This window comes from Pipistrellus hanaki, assembly GCF_964339955.1.
Source record: "Pipistrellus hanaki genome assembly, chromosome: 1".
In the NCBI taxonomy this organism is placed as follows: domain Eukaryota; kingdom Metazoa; phylum Chordata; class Mammalia; order Chiroptera; family Vespertilionidae; genus Pipistrellus; species Pipistrellus hanaki.
This window is the reverse complement of record NC_140503.1, coordinates 26,008,336-26,024,900: the sequence shown is the minus strand read 5'-3', so window position 1 is coordinate 26,024,900 and position 16,565 is coordinate 26,008,336. Positions and strand designations below refer to the sequence as shown.

Genomic DNA, 16,565 nt, shown 5'->3' with positions numbered 1-16,565 from the left:
CTCTTTTTTTCCTTTTAGGCCAGCAGAGGCCATAGGGACACTGTGACCTTTGTGTGGAGCTGATGGGGGCGTGATTTGTGAAATGAAACAGGACTGTGCTGCCTGGAAGAAGGAAACGGAAGCCTGCCTAATGGGGATTAATTAGTTGATTGCTGCTGAGATGGTAACAGAATTGCCCTCGTACCACTGCGCCAGCCATCGCAGACCTCGCAGGGAAGGTGAAGACGGAGGAGTCTTTGTTCCGGCCCCTAGATGCATGGGGCTGTGGGCCTTGCCGCCATGGGATGTCAGCAGCCATAATAATAATAATTTGCACTTATATAGCACCTTTCAACCAGGCACCTCAAATCGGTTTAACCACATTAATTAATTAAAGCCCACAATCCCCCTGGGGAGAGGAGGAGGAGGACTAACAGGATTTGTAATTACAGGAGGGAACATTTCCGAATAAAGTATTGTTCACCAAATAAAAAGAGGAGGTGTATAAGAACTGGGATCGCCAAAGAGTAACCGATTCAGAAATGAAATCATGGAAGGAGGGGGGGTAGGGGCATGGGCTCGGGGGTCTGTTCTTGTGTCAGAGGGAGGTCGACGGACTCAGAATTCACTGACAGGTTTGGATCCCACTGAGAAGCGGAACATGAACGGTGTTAGTGGCATTTGGAAGGTCATTAGCGGTGCAACTATTGTGGTGTAAATGCAAGTTTCACTAATAAATTGTGTATAGCCCCGCAGAACAAAGAGTGAGATTCCTGCAGTATTTAATAAAGGATGAAATGATTTCTTTAGATTGAAAGCCCAAAGCTGGGCCAGTCAATTAGCAAATAAATCAATTGGTGACCCATAGGGTAATGCAGTCGTTTCCAGCACAACACCAAGCTGACCCCTTCCTGCTGCCACAGGCTTCCCACCAAAGCTTCAAGACTGGTTCAGTGCAAGGCCTGGCGGCTTCGGCCCCTTCAAATCTTCCCAGCCTTTGGCCCTGGGACCTCTCTCACCCAAGTGGTTACTGACCCTGAGTTGTCCTCTATATGGTCACTTTGTACCTGCTCCCCCTCCAGGGTTTTTATTTAATTTAATTTAATTTAATTTAATTTATTTATTTATTTATTTATTTATTTATTTATTTTAATGCCATGAATGCTAGAACCAAATCTTATCCTGTCTCTTGTCTCCTGGGGGTACCCAACAGTGCTATGAGCAAATCAGGTACAGACCGGTCAGGAATGGCTGAACAACTAAGTCCTTAACAGCTCATTGCTATTGTGCCCAGACCAAGTGCTAAGGGGAAGCTCAGAAGCAATAGGATATGAACCCCATCCTGAGAACTCTGTTACTAGGAATGGGAAAGACTCATATACTACTAACAACAGCATAAAGCGATAAAATGAAATGACATGATGGATGTACATTCAAGTCTCATGCTGCAAGGGCAAAAGAGAGATCAGGGGAGGTATTCCTGGGGAGCAAGGGGTGCACTGGGCACCGGCTGGTGAGTGGTCTGGGCAGACCTGGCAGAAGAGGGCGAGGCTAGCTTTCCGGACTGTGGCCCTTTGCCTCCCTCTGAGTGAGATGCTTTCTGGAGAACTTGGGGTCTTTGATAGAACATTTGTGAACAACACGCTGAGTTTTTGCAGCCGATTAAATGTAAATTTCCCACGAATTCTTACTATATGCATTGGCCTATTTTAAACATCAAGGGAGTCTTTAAGAAATTAGGGAAGATTTTTTGTTTTCTGTAACTATTAATGCAGTCTCTCTCCACTTTCACTGTTCACCAAGTAAGAAAAGCTGAGCAGTTCACATGTAAAAACAGGGCACTCAAACGTGTCTGAAAAAGGTACAAGGAAAACACTTCTCCATTACACGTGTCAGAGATTAAATGGCTTCCCCCTGGAGACTTTATTTTTTTGACCCCTGTGCACTAAGACAGTGCTCTACACCCAGCAATTAACGAGCCAGTCCCCACACTCTCCCGCTCCAGGGCCCACCAGGGAGCTCACCACAAACCACAATGCCGGGATGGACCTCAGCAGTCTTTGCCTCATGCCAATATTTAATGAGTGCACTGCATGTCTGACACACACCATACGTGCCTAAGCGTACACAATCCCCTCACAGTCTGACAGAGTAGGACCTTTATCATCCCTCTTTCCAGATGAGGAGCAAGGCAAGAAGAGTTGAGTGTACTACTAGAAAGTGATGGAACATGGATTTGAACCCAGACAGACATGCTCCTTCCTCTCTCCCCCCTCACCAACCCATGTCACATTTCTATTCATATCTATTCCAACCTCTCTTGGCCATCCTCCATTCACTAAAGAGCTCAGCACCATACTCTACACATAGCAGGAACTCAGTGAATGTTTTCCAGATAAAAGAAATGCTAGAGTAGTGACTGCAAAAAGCCTGGGCTGTGGTGCTGAGAATAAGGTAGAGTCCCCATCACCAACTTCCTCTCCTTTCTCCATTATTAAAGACTAGAGGCCCAGTGCAAGAAAATTCATGCACTGGAAGGGCAGTCCCTCAGCCCAGCATGCCCCCTCTTGTAGGAGGCGACCTTGCGATCAGGAGAAGGCGACATCCCCATCACACCTCTGCTGCTGCCACTGCTGGCAGTGCAAACCTTGGCCAGTCCTGGTTACCTGACCCTCAGGTGGCTTCGGGCAGCTGGGAAGCCGCCATCTGAGGCTTGCCTGTGCCTTGGGCCAGCCCTGGGTGGTTGGGGGGCTGAAGGGACTGGGGTACTCCACAGGCAGGCACATGGGGCTGAGGGGAGAGGGCACCGCCATCTTGTGGCTGTGGGCACCATCACCTTTGTGAGGATGTGACAGACAATTAGCATATTCCCTCTTTATTAGATAGGACTAGAAGTCCGGTGCGCAAAATTCATGCATGGGGAAGGGGGTGTCCCTCAGCCCAGCCTGCACTCTCTCCAATCTGGAACCCCTTAAGGGATGTCCTTTTAGGCCCAATACCTAAACAGGCAGTTAGACATCCCTGTCACAATCCAGGACTGCTGGCTCCCAACTGCTCATCTGCTTGACTTCCTGATTGCCCCTAACCACTTCTGTCTGCCAGCCTGATCACCCCCTAACCACTCCCCTGCCAGCCCGATTGATGCCTAACTGCTTCCCTGCCAGCCTGTTTGCCCCTAACTGCCCTCCCCTGCAGGCGTGGACCCCCAACCCCCAACTGCTCTCCTCTGCAGGCCTGGATCTCCCCCAACTGCCCTTCTTTGCAGGCCCAGTCACCCCAACGTCCCTCCTCTGCCAGCCTGGTCCCCCCACCCCGCCACCCAACTGCCCTCCCCTGCAGACTTGATCGCCCCCAACTGCCCTCTCTTGCAGGCCTGGTCCCTCCCAACTGCCCTCCCCTGCTGGCCTGATTGCCCACAACTGCTCTCCCTTGCAGACTTGATCGCTCCCAACTGCCCTCTCTTGCAGGCCTGGTCCTTTCCAACTGCTCTCCCCTGCTGGCCATCTTGTGGTGGCCATCTTGTGTCCACATGGGGGCAGCCATCTTGTGTGTTGGGTGATGGTCAATTTGCTATTACTCTTTTACTATAATAGAATTAGGAGACGTGAGCAGGAAAGTTGCCCCAGGGAATGTTCACAAGAAAGAAGACACAGTCCGTATTTATGAGCTGGAAATCTGCCAAACTGGTACCACTCATGAGATGCTAGTGAAGCATCTTCATAGAACTTGGGTGCGATGTGGAGCTTTTTTTTTTGGGGGGGGGAGGCATGTACATGACATATGTAGGCAAAATCCGACTGTATCTCCCTGTCTGTGCTGGCATCCTAGCTGCTCTGTGCCTGTGCCGCTGTCCTGGTGAAGCACCAGGAGTGCATGTGTCCCTATCAGCCCACAGAGCGAGCGTTTCTGGATTAATCCAGAGGAGCTGAACTCCTCGCATAGTGTCTGCTACGCTGTATGTTGTGAGCAACATTACTGCTCTGAGACACAATTATAAAAGTTCGCCTGGCAAAACCAGAGGAAAGGGGAATGAAGATTAGATGATGGGGGAGAGGGAATGAAGACAAAAGGAAGTGCAAAATATCAGATTCTAACCTAAAAACTGTGGTCTTAAACCCACATGGCAGTTTTGTTCGCACTTGGCAGTGTCTTTTTCCCCCTGTGCTTCGGTTTTAATGTCGTCACCATCACTTTTGTCCCATGTCTGTGAAGGGACAGTCTTTATTCGGTTACAGAATTCAGCAGAGGCCTCTTTTGCTCAGAAGGAAGGAAGAAACCCATCCTACTTCTCAAACGAGCATTCTAAGTGTTAGGGAAGCATGTTGCCTACTTCTCTAAATGTCCTTGAGGGTGGGTTTCAGATGCAGCACAAGTTCCCCAGATCTGGGCAGAAAGAGGACCCACAGATAGCAGGCCTGTGTCGGGGTGGACTTGTGCCTAAACAAACAGCCCTCCAAATCTCAGTGACTTAACGTCTCCTGGGCCGCTGTCCTCCAGGTGATGCTTCACGTTCCATGTCAGGACAACCACTTCCACAACTGCAGGGGGGTGGGGGGCGGGCCTGGATGGTGGGGAGGGTTGGGTCGTGCACTTACAGGTCGTTCACTTATAGGAACAACGTACATCATGTCTCTCAGGGTCGAGCAGTCACGTGGCCACTGCCAACTCCAAGAAGTGGAAGGCACAAGCCCACACACACCCCGTATTCTGAAGGGAAGGAGAACTGGATATGTGTGACCCCTTGTTGTGTCTGCGAGACCCAGTGAGCTGGCAAAGGTCGCCTTTCACATCCACTCCTTACCCTGGGCTAATGGGCGTCCATCAGGCTCATGGGGTGATGTTGAGGAAGGAAGACCGAATGGTTCTGCAGCCCATTGCAGTCTGCGGGGACCTTGTGGGAAGAGTTGACAGGGGAGACTAGTTCACCCCGGCTTCCCCTTGGGGCTCCCAGACTAGTCACCTTAGAAATGGGCCCTGGATTGGCAAGGGCCATCCTGATTTCAGCAGGTCGCCCGAGACCCAACGACCAGTCGCCCAGGGCCATGGTGCTTCGTGAGAAGAGGCTCTGGAAACCGCCCTCCGCCTCCATCCCTCCCTTAGGACCAGACATGATTCAGATCCCCTCAGCCCTGTGACTATCCAGCAAGCAGCTCTCCCTGCAGCACAGAGAGGGGGGGAAACTTTCCCTTATTATTCTTCTAATAATGAATTCCTGCTCTGAGTGGGCGCTTCCATGTGTTTTCAGTCAGTGCTGATGGCAGCCTGGCCGGGGGGACATTTCCAAGAGGCTGTGGACATAATAGATGAGGCCTTGCATTGACAGAGCTGCTCTCAGCTTTCCTTCCAGCGCAGCCCTCCCGAGGCCTGAAATCGGAGACGAGAAATGATTCACGGGATCCTGTTGTGAACAAACATGGCTGTCCCACCTCGTCGTTCCTATTAACTAAGTAAGAAGGGATGGTTTCACAGCTTCCCTCGGAGAGATGTGCAGACCTGGATTTTAGTAGCTTAAAGGGACCTAACGTTCTCAGGCCAGACAGTTCTATGTAGATGCCAAGACCTCCTGTGCTCAGGGCTCACACAGAATCTTAGCCTACTTTGACCTCATAAGAACAAAGGGAGAAATGAGGTCACACCATTTCCTGCCTAAAACCTAATCTCAAGCACATGGGATGCTTCCAAGTGAGCAATGGGGATAGGCCCTGTGAGCTCAGGGGTCCCACCTATTCGTTCCCCCCAAAGCAAATGTCTTCAGATAATACCTAGTTTTAAATGACCTGCAGGGGACTTCTACAAAGGACTAGTTATGAACGGGCTCTTTTCCTGGAGAAGAATGGCAGTCACTCAGGTGAAGGGACAGCTGTTGTTAAGGACACAGGTGGCCTGGAATTGGAAAGCCTTTGAAAGCAGAGGCCGCCCTGGGGACTCACTGCCTTGGAGTCTCTGCTCCTCTCTGCATTTCTAACCCCAAACCACCCTCTTGCCCAGCAGACCTACTCTTCAGACTGTCCTGCTCAAGTGAAACTTTAGCTTGCATGTGGCTCACCTCGTCTCTTGAGCTCCTCTCTCTACACTGCAGCCTTTCCACTTAAGTTCCCATTAGTTTTTTTTTCCTTGGAAAAATTCCTAAGTTAAAATTCCTAAGAGAGAACCTCATTGGCTTGGGCTGATCTTATTGTTTTGTCTCAGGTAACATCACTGGTCACTAGCCAGCCAGTCAGTTGTGGACCGAAGGGGAGAACTGAAAGCAGGCTGCCTAAGCAGCCACAGCTGTGGGCAGGGCGCTGCCCTAGAGGGGCTGGTTTTATGTTTTTAGGGGACTGGCCGTGTGTGGTGTTTTAGCACAGTCAGAGGAGCTTAGTCTGGATTCATACATCAATGGGAAGATGGGGGGGAGAAACTGGATTATGACACTGGACGTTGTCTTGTATTCATTAGCGACCATTGCGTTCCTATCTCAGCAGATGGTTAAAAGGCCACCCCAACTCAGTCCAGATTTCAGCATTTCCATATTCGTGAGAGTAGACATGGGGCTAGAAGTGAATTAGAGGCAAATCTAAACAACCCTGTGTTTTTCTGCTCTTTCCTAAGCTCTGTGTCTATATTGATTAAATCATTGGTCAGCCCTTTGTCCTGTGCCTGACACCTACTGCCTGAAGCCACAGGTTCCCTGGGAGCCTATGATGACACAGAAGGCTGTTCTGATGGTGTTTCCAAACCTACTGCTATGGGTTCTAGAGCCAGTGCTTCTGGACCACTTCCAGATCTCTGCTCATTCCATGTAGAATCTGAGGTTGAAGTCTGTTGCCATCTTCTGTCTCCGGGATCTGAGATCTCATCTGGGGTTTGTCCTGCCTTTCTCTCCAACACCAGCATCTCAACTCCTGAGTCATTACCATGTCCACATCTTGAATGTGGATGCAGAGATGAAGCAGGAGCCAGCCTGGCTTTCTCCCAATTCTCTAGGTCCCTCTGGGGCTAATCAGCAGCCACCCATCCCTGTGTTAATAACATAAGCTCTCTAATGAGAACACCTGGAGGAAACTCACAGGAAGGCTTGAGATGAAGCCAGTTTTGCAGTAATTATTTCTACCATCATTCTGTTTTAGGCTGGACTCAGACTTTCCAGTCAAAACAGCTTGCTACACCCAAGCAACTAGATGGACAGACCTGTACCTCACAATTGTTCCTTAAACCATCTTGGGTCCTACTAAAACTCTTCATGCTCACATCTCAGCTCCAAAGTCCCCTTACGCCTTGAACTTCAGGTAGTGTATCCCTACTTGAGGAACACAGGGTTTAGTGAAATGTCCTGGGTGGAGTCTCATGGGTGGAATTCTTTGGTGGTTTCTTCCCAGCCATCCCCCCGCCCCTCAGCCCATCTTGACTGTGGTGTTCACACCACTGGAGAAATAATAGACCTTCTTAACTGGGATTGCCCAATCAGGGGAAAGAGGATAGTGGATGGGAAGTGAAAATGGTGGGCAGGGCACGCATGGAAAATAGGTTCCTGCTGTATTCATTAGTCTGCTAAGGCTTCCATAGCAGTATGCCACCAAAAAGCCTAAACAACAGAAATTTATTTTCTCACAGTTGTGGAGACTGGGAGTCCAAGGTCAAGGTGCCAGCAGGTTGGTTTCTCCTGAGACCGCTCTCCTTGGTTTGCAGATGGACACCTTCTCACTGTGTCTTCACATGGCCTTTCCTTTGTGTGCATGCCTAGTGTCTCCTCCACAGTAAGGACACCAGTCTTATTGGGTTAGGTTCCCACTTTGATGACCCCATTCAATCATAGTTACCTCCTTTTAAAGGCCTATCTCCAAGTACACTCAGGTTGGGGGTTGGGCCTTTAACATAAGAATATTGGGGGGCACAATTCAGTTCATAGCACCTGCCATAACTCTGTTTTCTTCAACAGATCATCTCTCATCCTCTGGTGCTGCCCTTCTACTTCTGAGAAAAGTAGATATTGGTGGAGAAATGGCAGGTGTGACTCTGTGCAGTGAGTTTGAGAATGGCTCAGCTAGGTGTGGAGGGGGCCTGAGATAGTAGATGGATAGGTGGGTGGGTGGGTGGGTGGATGGGTGGATGGATACATAAATAGATGGTTGCATGAATATACAGATGGATAAATCTATGACTTAGGTAGTGCATCAGTGGTACCAGCGAAGACATCATATTCTCTGTCCTTAGGGTTGTAGGTTTTTGTACTGCTGGGGTTGCAAACTCAAATGCTACTGATAACAGAGTTGCAAAAAGAGGCTAGTGTGCAATAATGGGGAGAAGTGGGGACTGTGGCAAATTAGAAAGGGTGTGACCTGCCTAAAGGGACAGCATGTATTCATGTATTCAGTTCCAGCCAGTCGTTACTTTGTAGGATGCTAGGCCAATGCTGTCAGAACTTCTGATCTTTCAAGAGACGCCAGAAATCGGAATTTTTTCAAATGAACTCTTTCTTTAAATAAATATTTAAATTATGGCAACCAACTCAAAATTAATACAAATCTTGGGTGGGCCCAAGAAACATGTTTTCAGTCTGAATGAACCCCTGGAGGCTGTGGGATTTCCACCTGAGAGACACTCAGAAGATCTGTGATGTCAGCTCATGCAGATGTAGGTGTTTCAGGGCTTGAGCTCATGAGTATGCTGCCTGGGTTCAGATTCCAGCCCACTGCTTACTAGTTTTGTAATCTGGCGCAGGTTATGCATATAACGCAGAGTCATTGAAGGGTGAAATTAGTTAATACATGCAGATGCTCAGAACAATGCCTGTTGCTAGTGACAAAGCAATAACTGAGCCAGTGTTATTAGGAAGTATCACTACACCTCTGGGTTTTCTCGTCAATAAAATGGGGACAACAGTTGCCTTACCTGTCCCCAAAGGAAAAGAAGAATACGCAGGGAAGGGCTTGCAAAGCGTGCGCATCGCTAAGCAATACACCATGCATTGCTTTTGTCAGCGTTTTTCAACCGCTGTTCCGCGGCACAGTGTTGCCTGGTGTGCCGTAGGTGCAGACAAGACAAGAATTTTATAATTTTTCACTATTTTGTTTACTTAATATTTCATAATAAAGTAATTATAAAATACTTTCTTTGTGTTTATTTGATTCCTATTCAAGAGAATTACTTTATATATAGTCAATATAGGCACAGAGTTAAATTTTTTAACATTTTCTAATGGTGGTGTGCCTCGTGATTTTTTTCATGAAACAAGTGTGCCTTTGCCCAAAAAAGGTTGAAAAACACTGGCTTTTGTTATTGTTCCCATGAAGGAGACTGAGCCTTACCCGGGCAGGACAGGGGGTCCCTGGTAGGGAGAGGACAGCAGTAACTAGATCCATCCTCTTGGCTCCCAGGGACATGTGGCTGTTTTGCTGTTCTTAGAGGGGTTTTTTATTATTATTTTTTGTTATGAAAATGTTAAACCTTCAGAAGAGTAGAGAAAGCATTGTGATGAACACCCAAGCACTCTTATCTAGCTGTAGTCATTGCTAACGGTTGCCACCTCATCTCAGTGAGTGTCCCTGGCAGTGTGGGGTGGATGTGATCGAGATGCAGTAAGAGATGGGACGGAGGGATCCTAGTGGCATGGAACGGAGAGCCAAGAGCTTCCACTACCTCGGTGGCTCCTGATTGCAGGAAAGCAGGGCCCGGTCGGCTGTGGATGGTTCTCCTTGGATAGCTGTTTTGTGCAGGGTTGTTTCTCATAAGTGATGCATTGTTACCACCTTAAAGTGGTAGAAACTGGGACACGGAAATTCTTTTCATTGTTTATTTTTGTTTATTATTATTAAGGTTTTAATTTTTTGAAAGAGAACATATAATTATGTATGCCTCATGTAACTGAACATGTGTGAAGAGACTGGCTGTGGACATGTCACTGTCGTAAAGAATTCAGGAATGGAAACCACGCTGGGGTCTGTGAGAAGCTCGGCGAAATCGCGGTGATAAAAAGACACGTTGGTCCCTAAAAATGAAAGGTTTTAGGAGCCAAACACTCAGATTCAAAGAAAGTATAAAGGGCTCTTTTTGTTAAAGTATTTAAAAGACTCTCTAAGACATATTGCCCCATTTCTCAGCGTTCGCTATGACTGCATTTGAATGTGAAGGCTTCTCCCTCTTAAAACCTGAAAGCAACTAAACTTCGCTTGAAGATTCCATTATTCGGAGCCTTCATTAATTTAAGCTGACATTCCTTCTCAATTGGGGCAAATCATCAAAGCCTTATTGTATTGAGAACCTTGAATTCAGCAACAAAGAGTGCGAGGGTTTGGAGGGAAATGTGGGGAGGGGGTGGGGGAGATCCTGAGGCCCAAAGAAAGGAAGGGAGGAAGGAGCTGAGAAGGTGGGTGGGAGGGAAGGACGGAGCATTGAGAGGTGACTGGGGACAGGGGTGGAGTTAGAAAAGCAGAGAGAGACTATGGGGGGTTGTGGTAGAGGAAAGGGGTTTAGAGGGGCCTGTGCTAATCAAGACAGTGGAAGCTAAACCAGCCGGCAACTTTGCCCTCACAAACTGGCTTCCAGAATAAGGATGAAAAGGGAGAGAAGGCATAGAGAAGAGAAAACATGTTCCTATCTTCCTTCATTCAGGTGCCTCTCAAATTTTCTGCCAGGAAAGCCCTGCCCTGCAGCAGGCCTGGCAGGAAGCCCGCTGGGTGGGCCTGGCCTGGCACCACGGCCCTGTCACCAGTCCTGTCCGGCGCAGTGGCACCTCCATCCACCTGGACCCAGGCTGCCGCAGGGCTCTCTCTTTCTTTCTGGTGTCATTTTCCGTGGGAAGGATGATGTGGGATGTCCTAGGGGCACTGTACTGGGTTCGCTGTTGAGGAATAAGGCTTGGAAGGATCTTTAGAAATGTGAGTAAATCATACACAAACTTTTACTGAGTGCCTATGATTTGTAACTAGAATAAAATAAGATTTGTAAGGTGAACATGAAAGCCTCAGGGAAAACTGGGTTTTTCCAAGGTGTAACTTTAATAATAAATAAAATACTGATTTCAAAAACCAAAGCAGTTCTCGACAGTCGTTCCTCTGCACCAAAAAAGTCCACGAGTCACAAGAATTTCACGTGGACACTGTGGTGCAAATAGTTCCTGGTGTCCCGCAGCCCATCTGAGACCAAGTCAGTCAGGGAGGCTGTTGGCCATCAGTCCCCAGCCCACCACCTTCCCACTCTGTGCCCTCAAAGAGCTCCTGTGACCGCTCTGAGTCACAATTTCCCAATGTGTGGAAGGGGAATAGAAATAACTGTCCTAGCCCTGGCTGGCAAGGTCAGTGGTTAGAGCATCGGCCTGCTAACCAAAGGGTCGCAGGTTCAATTCTGGTCAAGGTCATGTACCCGGGTTGTAGGTTCCCCTCCCAGGTTGGGACCCCTTGGGGAGGCAAACAATTGATATGGCTCTCTTACAATGATGTTTCTCTCTCCCTTCCCATCCCCGCCATCCTTACCCACTCTCTCTAAAATCAATGGAAAAAATAGCCTCCAGTGAGGATTAATAAAAATAAAAAAAAAAATCTTACCTAATAATAGACAAACATGTAAATTGACCACACCTCCAATATGCCCACAGCCAATCAGAGTGAGTATGGAAATTAGAAGGCCAAAGATGGCGGCCGCCTAGCTGCTCCAGGCCTGGAGTGGCCAGGCAGGAAGGATGCCTGCTATGAGAGGGAGGGCGGGGCAAAGGGATCTACAGGAGCGGAGTGCTGCAGCGAAGACAAGATTGTAGACTCTGGAGTCTGCAGTGAAGACAAAGATGGCACACTCTGGCTGGAGGGAAGGCCTGGGTCCCTGGTGCCAGAGGAAAACCAGTGCTGGAAGCCAAGGGAAGGAAGGCCTATTGCATGAATCTCTTTGTGCAACGGGCCTCTAATAATAATAATAATAATAATAATAATAATAATAATTGGCCTGATCTTCATCCCTGGGAGCCTGTAGGGATGACCACATAGATGAAAGATGACTTTTCCTCCCTCAGTGGCTGTGATCAATTTTCCTGTTTAAGACATAGATCAGATGGAGCTGTTCCTCCACCCAGAGCTCTGAGATGATACCCTTTTCATTCAGATGGAAGCAAGGACCCTCCGCGGTACCCCCTCTGGTTGCTCCCTCCTAGCCCACCTGCTGGGCCACCCCAGTCTCCAGGCTCTGGTCCCCAGGCGCCCTTCATAGCCTTCACACTTCGGGACCCTTCGCTGGCTGGCTTCCCCCAGATAGTCCCATAGCTGACACCTCCCCTGCTTCCCCAGGTATTGGCATGTCTCCCTCACTGCTAAGGTTTTGCTAAATGTCACCTTCTCTGTGAGACACCCTCCCCCCTGATTAAATGGCAGCCCACTCTCTTCACCCCCATTCTGCACTGCTTTTGCTTTCCCAGAGCTGCATGGGCTGGAGGGCAGACATCTCTCATTTGTTCACGGAGTGTCCTAGCCCCTACAGCAGCGTCAGTCAACAGGTTGGCTCTTGCTCAGAGGAAACCCATCAAAGATGACCTGCTCTAGCTGAAAGGGAATATGAGCTCAAAATCTCTCCCGCCATTGCTGCAGGCTCTCCACAGAATAACCTTTGCTCCAGTGTGCAAGTTCCAGTGTGCAAGTTTGAAAACCAACAGGTGTTCTCACATGTAAAAACCCATGTTGAAACTATAATGTGCTGTGTAATGTCAGGCCCAAGGGCCTGGCACAATGTAAACAGTAAGAGCCCAATTGTTAGAGGGGTTGGAGAAGAAAAGTGGAGGGGGAAGAGGGTCAAAGATCCCAGGACTGGATTCTTGCTCTCATTCAAGCCTCAGCTCAGTCATCAGCACTCAGCAAAGCCTTATCTGCTACTCTGTCTATGATCCATACAGCATGGCTGTAATGATTTTAGGTTGGAGAAAGGGTTATAAGGATGTTTGTTAAGCAGCTACTATATACTAGACAGTCTCTGTGCCCAGTTTACTATGTAAGTGATCTCATGAAATGTCAGCCCTTTCCCCATCGTCTGTCCAGTACCTCGTGCCTGGCCTGGCACATGTTAGCTACTCAATAAATGCTCACCTAATTTCCTAACAACCCTCTGAGGCAGATACCATTAACTCCATCTCACAGTGAGGGGCCAAGGTTGTTTAATGTTGTCATACATGTGAGTGACAGAGCACAGATTTCAATTCCACTCGACCAGCTCCAGTCACTCTGGTTCTGAGAGAGAATTGGGGTTGGACCATCCCTCCTGATCACACCAGCGATGGGGGGAGGGCTCTGTCTTTTCTTCCTGGAACTCTCTTCTCCACATGGACTCACTTCCTCCCTTTGTCCAGTTAGCTCACCTGGAGGGGGTCTCCTGCCACCTTCTTCTGACTAATGGGCCTGCCTGTCTCACCCTCCCTGCCTGGATCACCCTAGCATTAGTGGTAGTTCGTCCTGAATCATAAATCAAATTCTAAAAGACATTGCAACTTTGTGCTCAAAATCTCCTTAGAAGTTAAAAAATTTTTTGTGAAGGTCACTTGCTTATGAGTATAATGATGGCTTCATCAAGTCTGTCCTTTTAAGAAAAATGTGGATACTATCTAGTTCCCCCTCCCCACCCCTCCAAAAAATCAAAAAACAAAACAGCCCTACTTATCCCACTTAATATAGCTAATTCCCTGAGGACCCCACACTCAGTTTCCACTCTGGCCACACTAAGGAAAAGCGCCAATCATGTTGTCTTGTTACATAAACAGAAACCATTTGTAACTAGCGTGTTCATTGTGCTTCTCATATCCCCACTCTTCGGTGGGAGTTTCTTTCCTGGACACTGCTGAAGTGCAGCATGCCAGCTGTTGACACCGTAGAGGGACATCGCTACTTAGTGTGCGCCCAGACAGACCTACTTTATGGAAGCTGAGAGTCAGCCTCTGACTGTCTAGTTCCCAGAACTCAATCCCAGGAGAAAGCATCTCCATAAATCTGAGGTTTTTCTGCCGGATTAATAATCCTGTGCCTTGATTTCAGAGATGCCAGGCAGGTTTTCACTTTCCGGTGCGTATTTCCTCTAGAACCAGCAGTGGCCTGTGGAGACTCTTCCTGGAGGTTTCGGGTTCAGAGACTCAGGGTTGAGTGGCGTATCTGAAACGGCCACTGCCAGCAGGCCTGCCTCTCCATGAAAGGCTGAGGTAGCTGTTCGGTTGTGTGGGACTGTCCTGCCCTTCCTGCCTCACCCGCAGAATGTCAGGTGCATCCCCCAGTCCCTGTAAGAGCCAGAGCTCCAGTAGGCCACACCCACGCAGCCCTGGTTTGAAGCAGCCCTGGGGCAGATGCCATTAAGTCCTGCAAGGGGCTCAGTCTGCATCAGGAGGTCCCTCCCTCCCAGTGCAAGTTGCTTCCTACCCTTTTCCCTTCAATGACCTTCGTTTGCCTTCAGGCCTGGTCTTGATGAATATTGTTTTCATATTCTCGGGAGGAACCGTCCTCCTGAGAAGACAGAGTCCTGTTCTCTGGAATGACTTTAGACTCTTTTTCAATGTGATGATTGAGAGCGTTTATGAGAGCTAAGCTCCCAAGCCCAGCAGTCAGAGTCTAGGACAAAAGAGATGGAAACAGGGACAGGAACAAACGGATTGATTCCCCAGGACCCAGACACGGGGCTGTAACAATGGGTCTTCTCTACCGGCCCTGCCACGCCCCGAATGCTGCTCCTCTGCTGCCCCACAAGGCCGGACAGGTCCTCTCTGATATCTAGAAAGATCAACATTCTCTGCAAAGCAAATGGCCGGAGTCGGGATCTTCTAGGACGTGGAGTCTATAACCCGTGGACCCCGGATGCGCATGGCTCTCTGTCAGGAACCATCCCAGGGGCTGTCGGATGAGTCACTGTCTGCTCTGGTCCTGCTCCTCGTTTCTCTGGGGCATGATTAAGCACATGCCGACGCCCCAGCTCAGGGCCATCTATTCAGCCTACATCCCGTCAGTCCGCCTGTCTTGCTGGGGCAGTGCTCTGTGCAGCCCTCAGCACATCCTGTTTGTTCAGTCCCCTTTGTCTCCTGCTGGAGCAACGGGGGAGCGAGGAGTCCTCTGAGTCCTTTGGCTTGGGGCTTTGAAATCAGATCCTGGCACACCTGATTACACTCAATAGCTGGAAATGGTAAGGATGTCCGATGGGCAGAGGGCTCTTGTTTTAAGCTCGGCACACCAGGAAGGCAGGGGCTGGGTCTCCTCCTAGGGACTGCCCTGGAGGGGGCAGGATGCTCTGGCAGGAAAAGCAAACAGCGTAACTGAAGGGAAATTCACTTGAAAAAGAACTCACAGCACCTGTCCATCAAGCTGCATAGACCCTTCCCTGAGGACATGAAGTGGGTGGGGCTTAGACTCACTCCTCTCTCCCTGCACTTTCCTGAGGGCCAGGCTCAAACCTCTCCGACCCGCTTTTTCTGTACGTGTTGCCTCTGAGACCTGGACAAAGGGATTAAAAAACTGAGGACTTACATGCCGCCACAGGGGGAAGCTCAGCAGGCAGAGGAACACGGACGGGCACCTCCTTGCTTCCAAGGCCTCAGCCTCCACTCACGGCAAGCTTTCCAGCAGAGGCTCTACCAGCGCACCCATCCGGTGGAAAGGGGACTGGTCCACTGAAAACCATTGGGGCCCGGCCAGTGTGGCTCAGCTGATTGAGTGTGCAAGAGGCAGCCAATCGATGTTTCTCTTTCATCAGTGTTTCTGTCTCTCCCTCTCCCTTCCTCTTTCTCTAAATTCAATAAAAACATATTATTTTAAAAGAAAAGCCACTATGGAAACTTCCCCCCGGACAAAGGGCTTAAAGAGCATGCTTGCACCCACGCCCTGCTTAGGAGATGAGATACAGATGCAGTGAAAGGCCGCAAATGTCCTCCCTGAACCCATCCTCTTCCCGGCCTCTCCACAGACACCCTCTCAGTCATTCCCCGCATTTCCTGTATGTCCCGATGATGTGTGCGGCCCTCATTGGGGTCATCCTTTAACCTTTTTGAGCCTCCTGCCTTTTCTGTATACAGGGGTTATTGACAGGATTCAAGGAAATTAATTAGGATAAATATTTGACTGTTGTTCTCATAAGAAGGAAAAAGTCAGCAGAAAGATTTGGGTCAAATGCAAGGTCCTTCCCAGCCTGGCTGACTCACCCGGTCAGCCTGCTTTCCTCTCTGCAGCCCTCTCAGCCCTGCAGGTGCCGTGTCCCCAGGTACACCACCTCGGTCCCTGCCTCGGGGCCCATGCACATGCTGGACTTATTTGCCTGCGAGGCCTGTGCCCTATCTCAGTCCTTCTTCAACTCTGGGCTCCGATGTCACCAAGTCTGAGAGGCCTTTCCCTCACCCCAGGCAGTGACACGTGTTCCTCTCTCTGAGCACTTGCGGTGTGGCTAGGACACTCTCCATGGGCCTGCCCTCCTTTTGCAAGGAGCTGCTCAGGCAGCAAAGACAGGGCCTGGGGCTTCTCTGGTTCTTATAGCTGGTGGCCTAGCCCAGTGTTCGGCAAACTGCGGCTCCCAAGCTGCTGTTTGCCACTTTGTTGACTAATGAGTTTGCCGACCACTGACCTAGATCTCAATTCCAATAATTATAGGCTGTTGTTGTTCCTTGTGATTAA

At 49.2% G+C, this 16,565-nt stretch overlaps 1 protein-coding gene across 2 annotated transcripts in view; it reads left to right on the top strand.

Moving 5' to 3' along the window:
• The window catches only part of RAD51B (RAD51 paralog B), a 489,897-nt gene extending 489,162 nt beyond the window's left edge, over window positions 1-735 (top strand). For both annotated transcript variants that reach the window (XM_084867046.1, XM_084867047.1), the window contains one exon: window positions 19-735. In XM_084867046.1, the coding sequence (XP_084723172.1) occupies window positions 19-35 (17 nt within the window). In that variant the 3' untranslated portion in view covers window positions 36-735. The remainder of the gene's footprint in view (window positions 1-18) is intronic.
• Window positions 736-16,565: the final 15,830 nt, after the last annotated feature.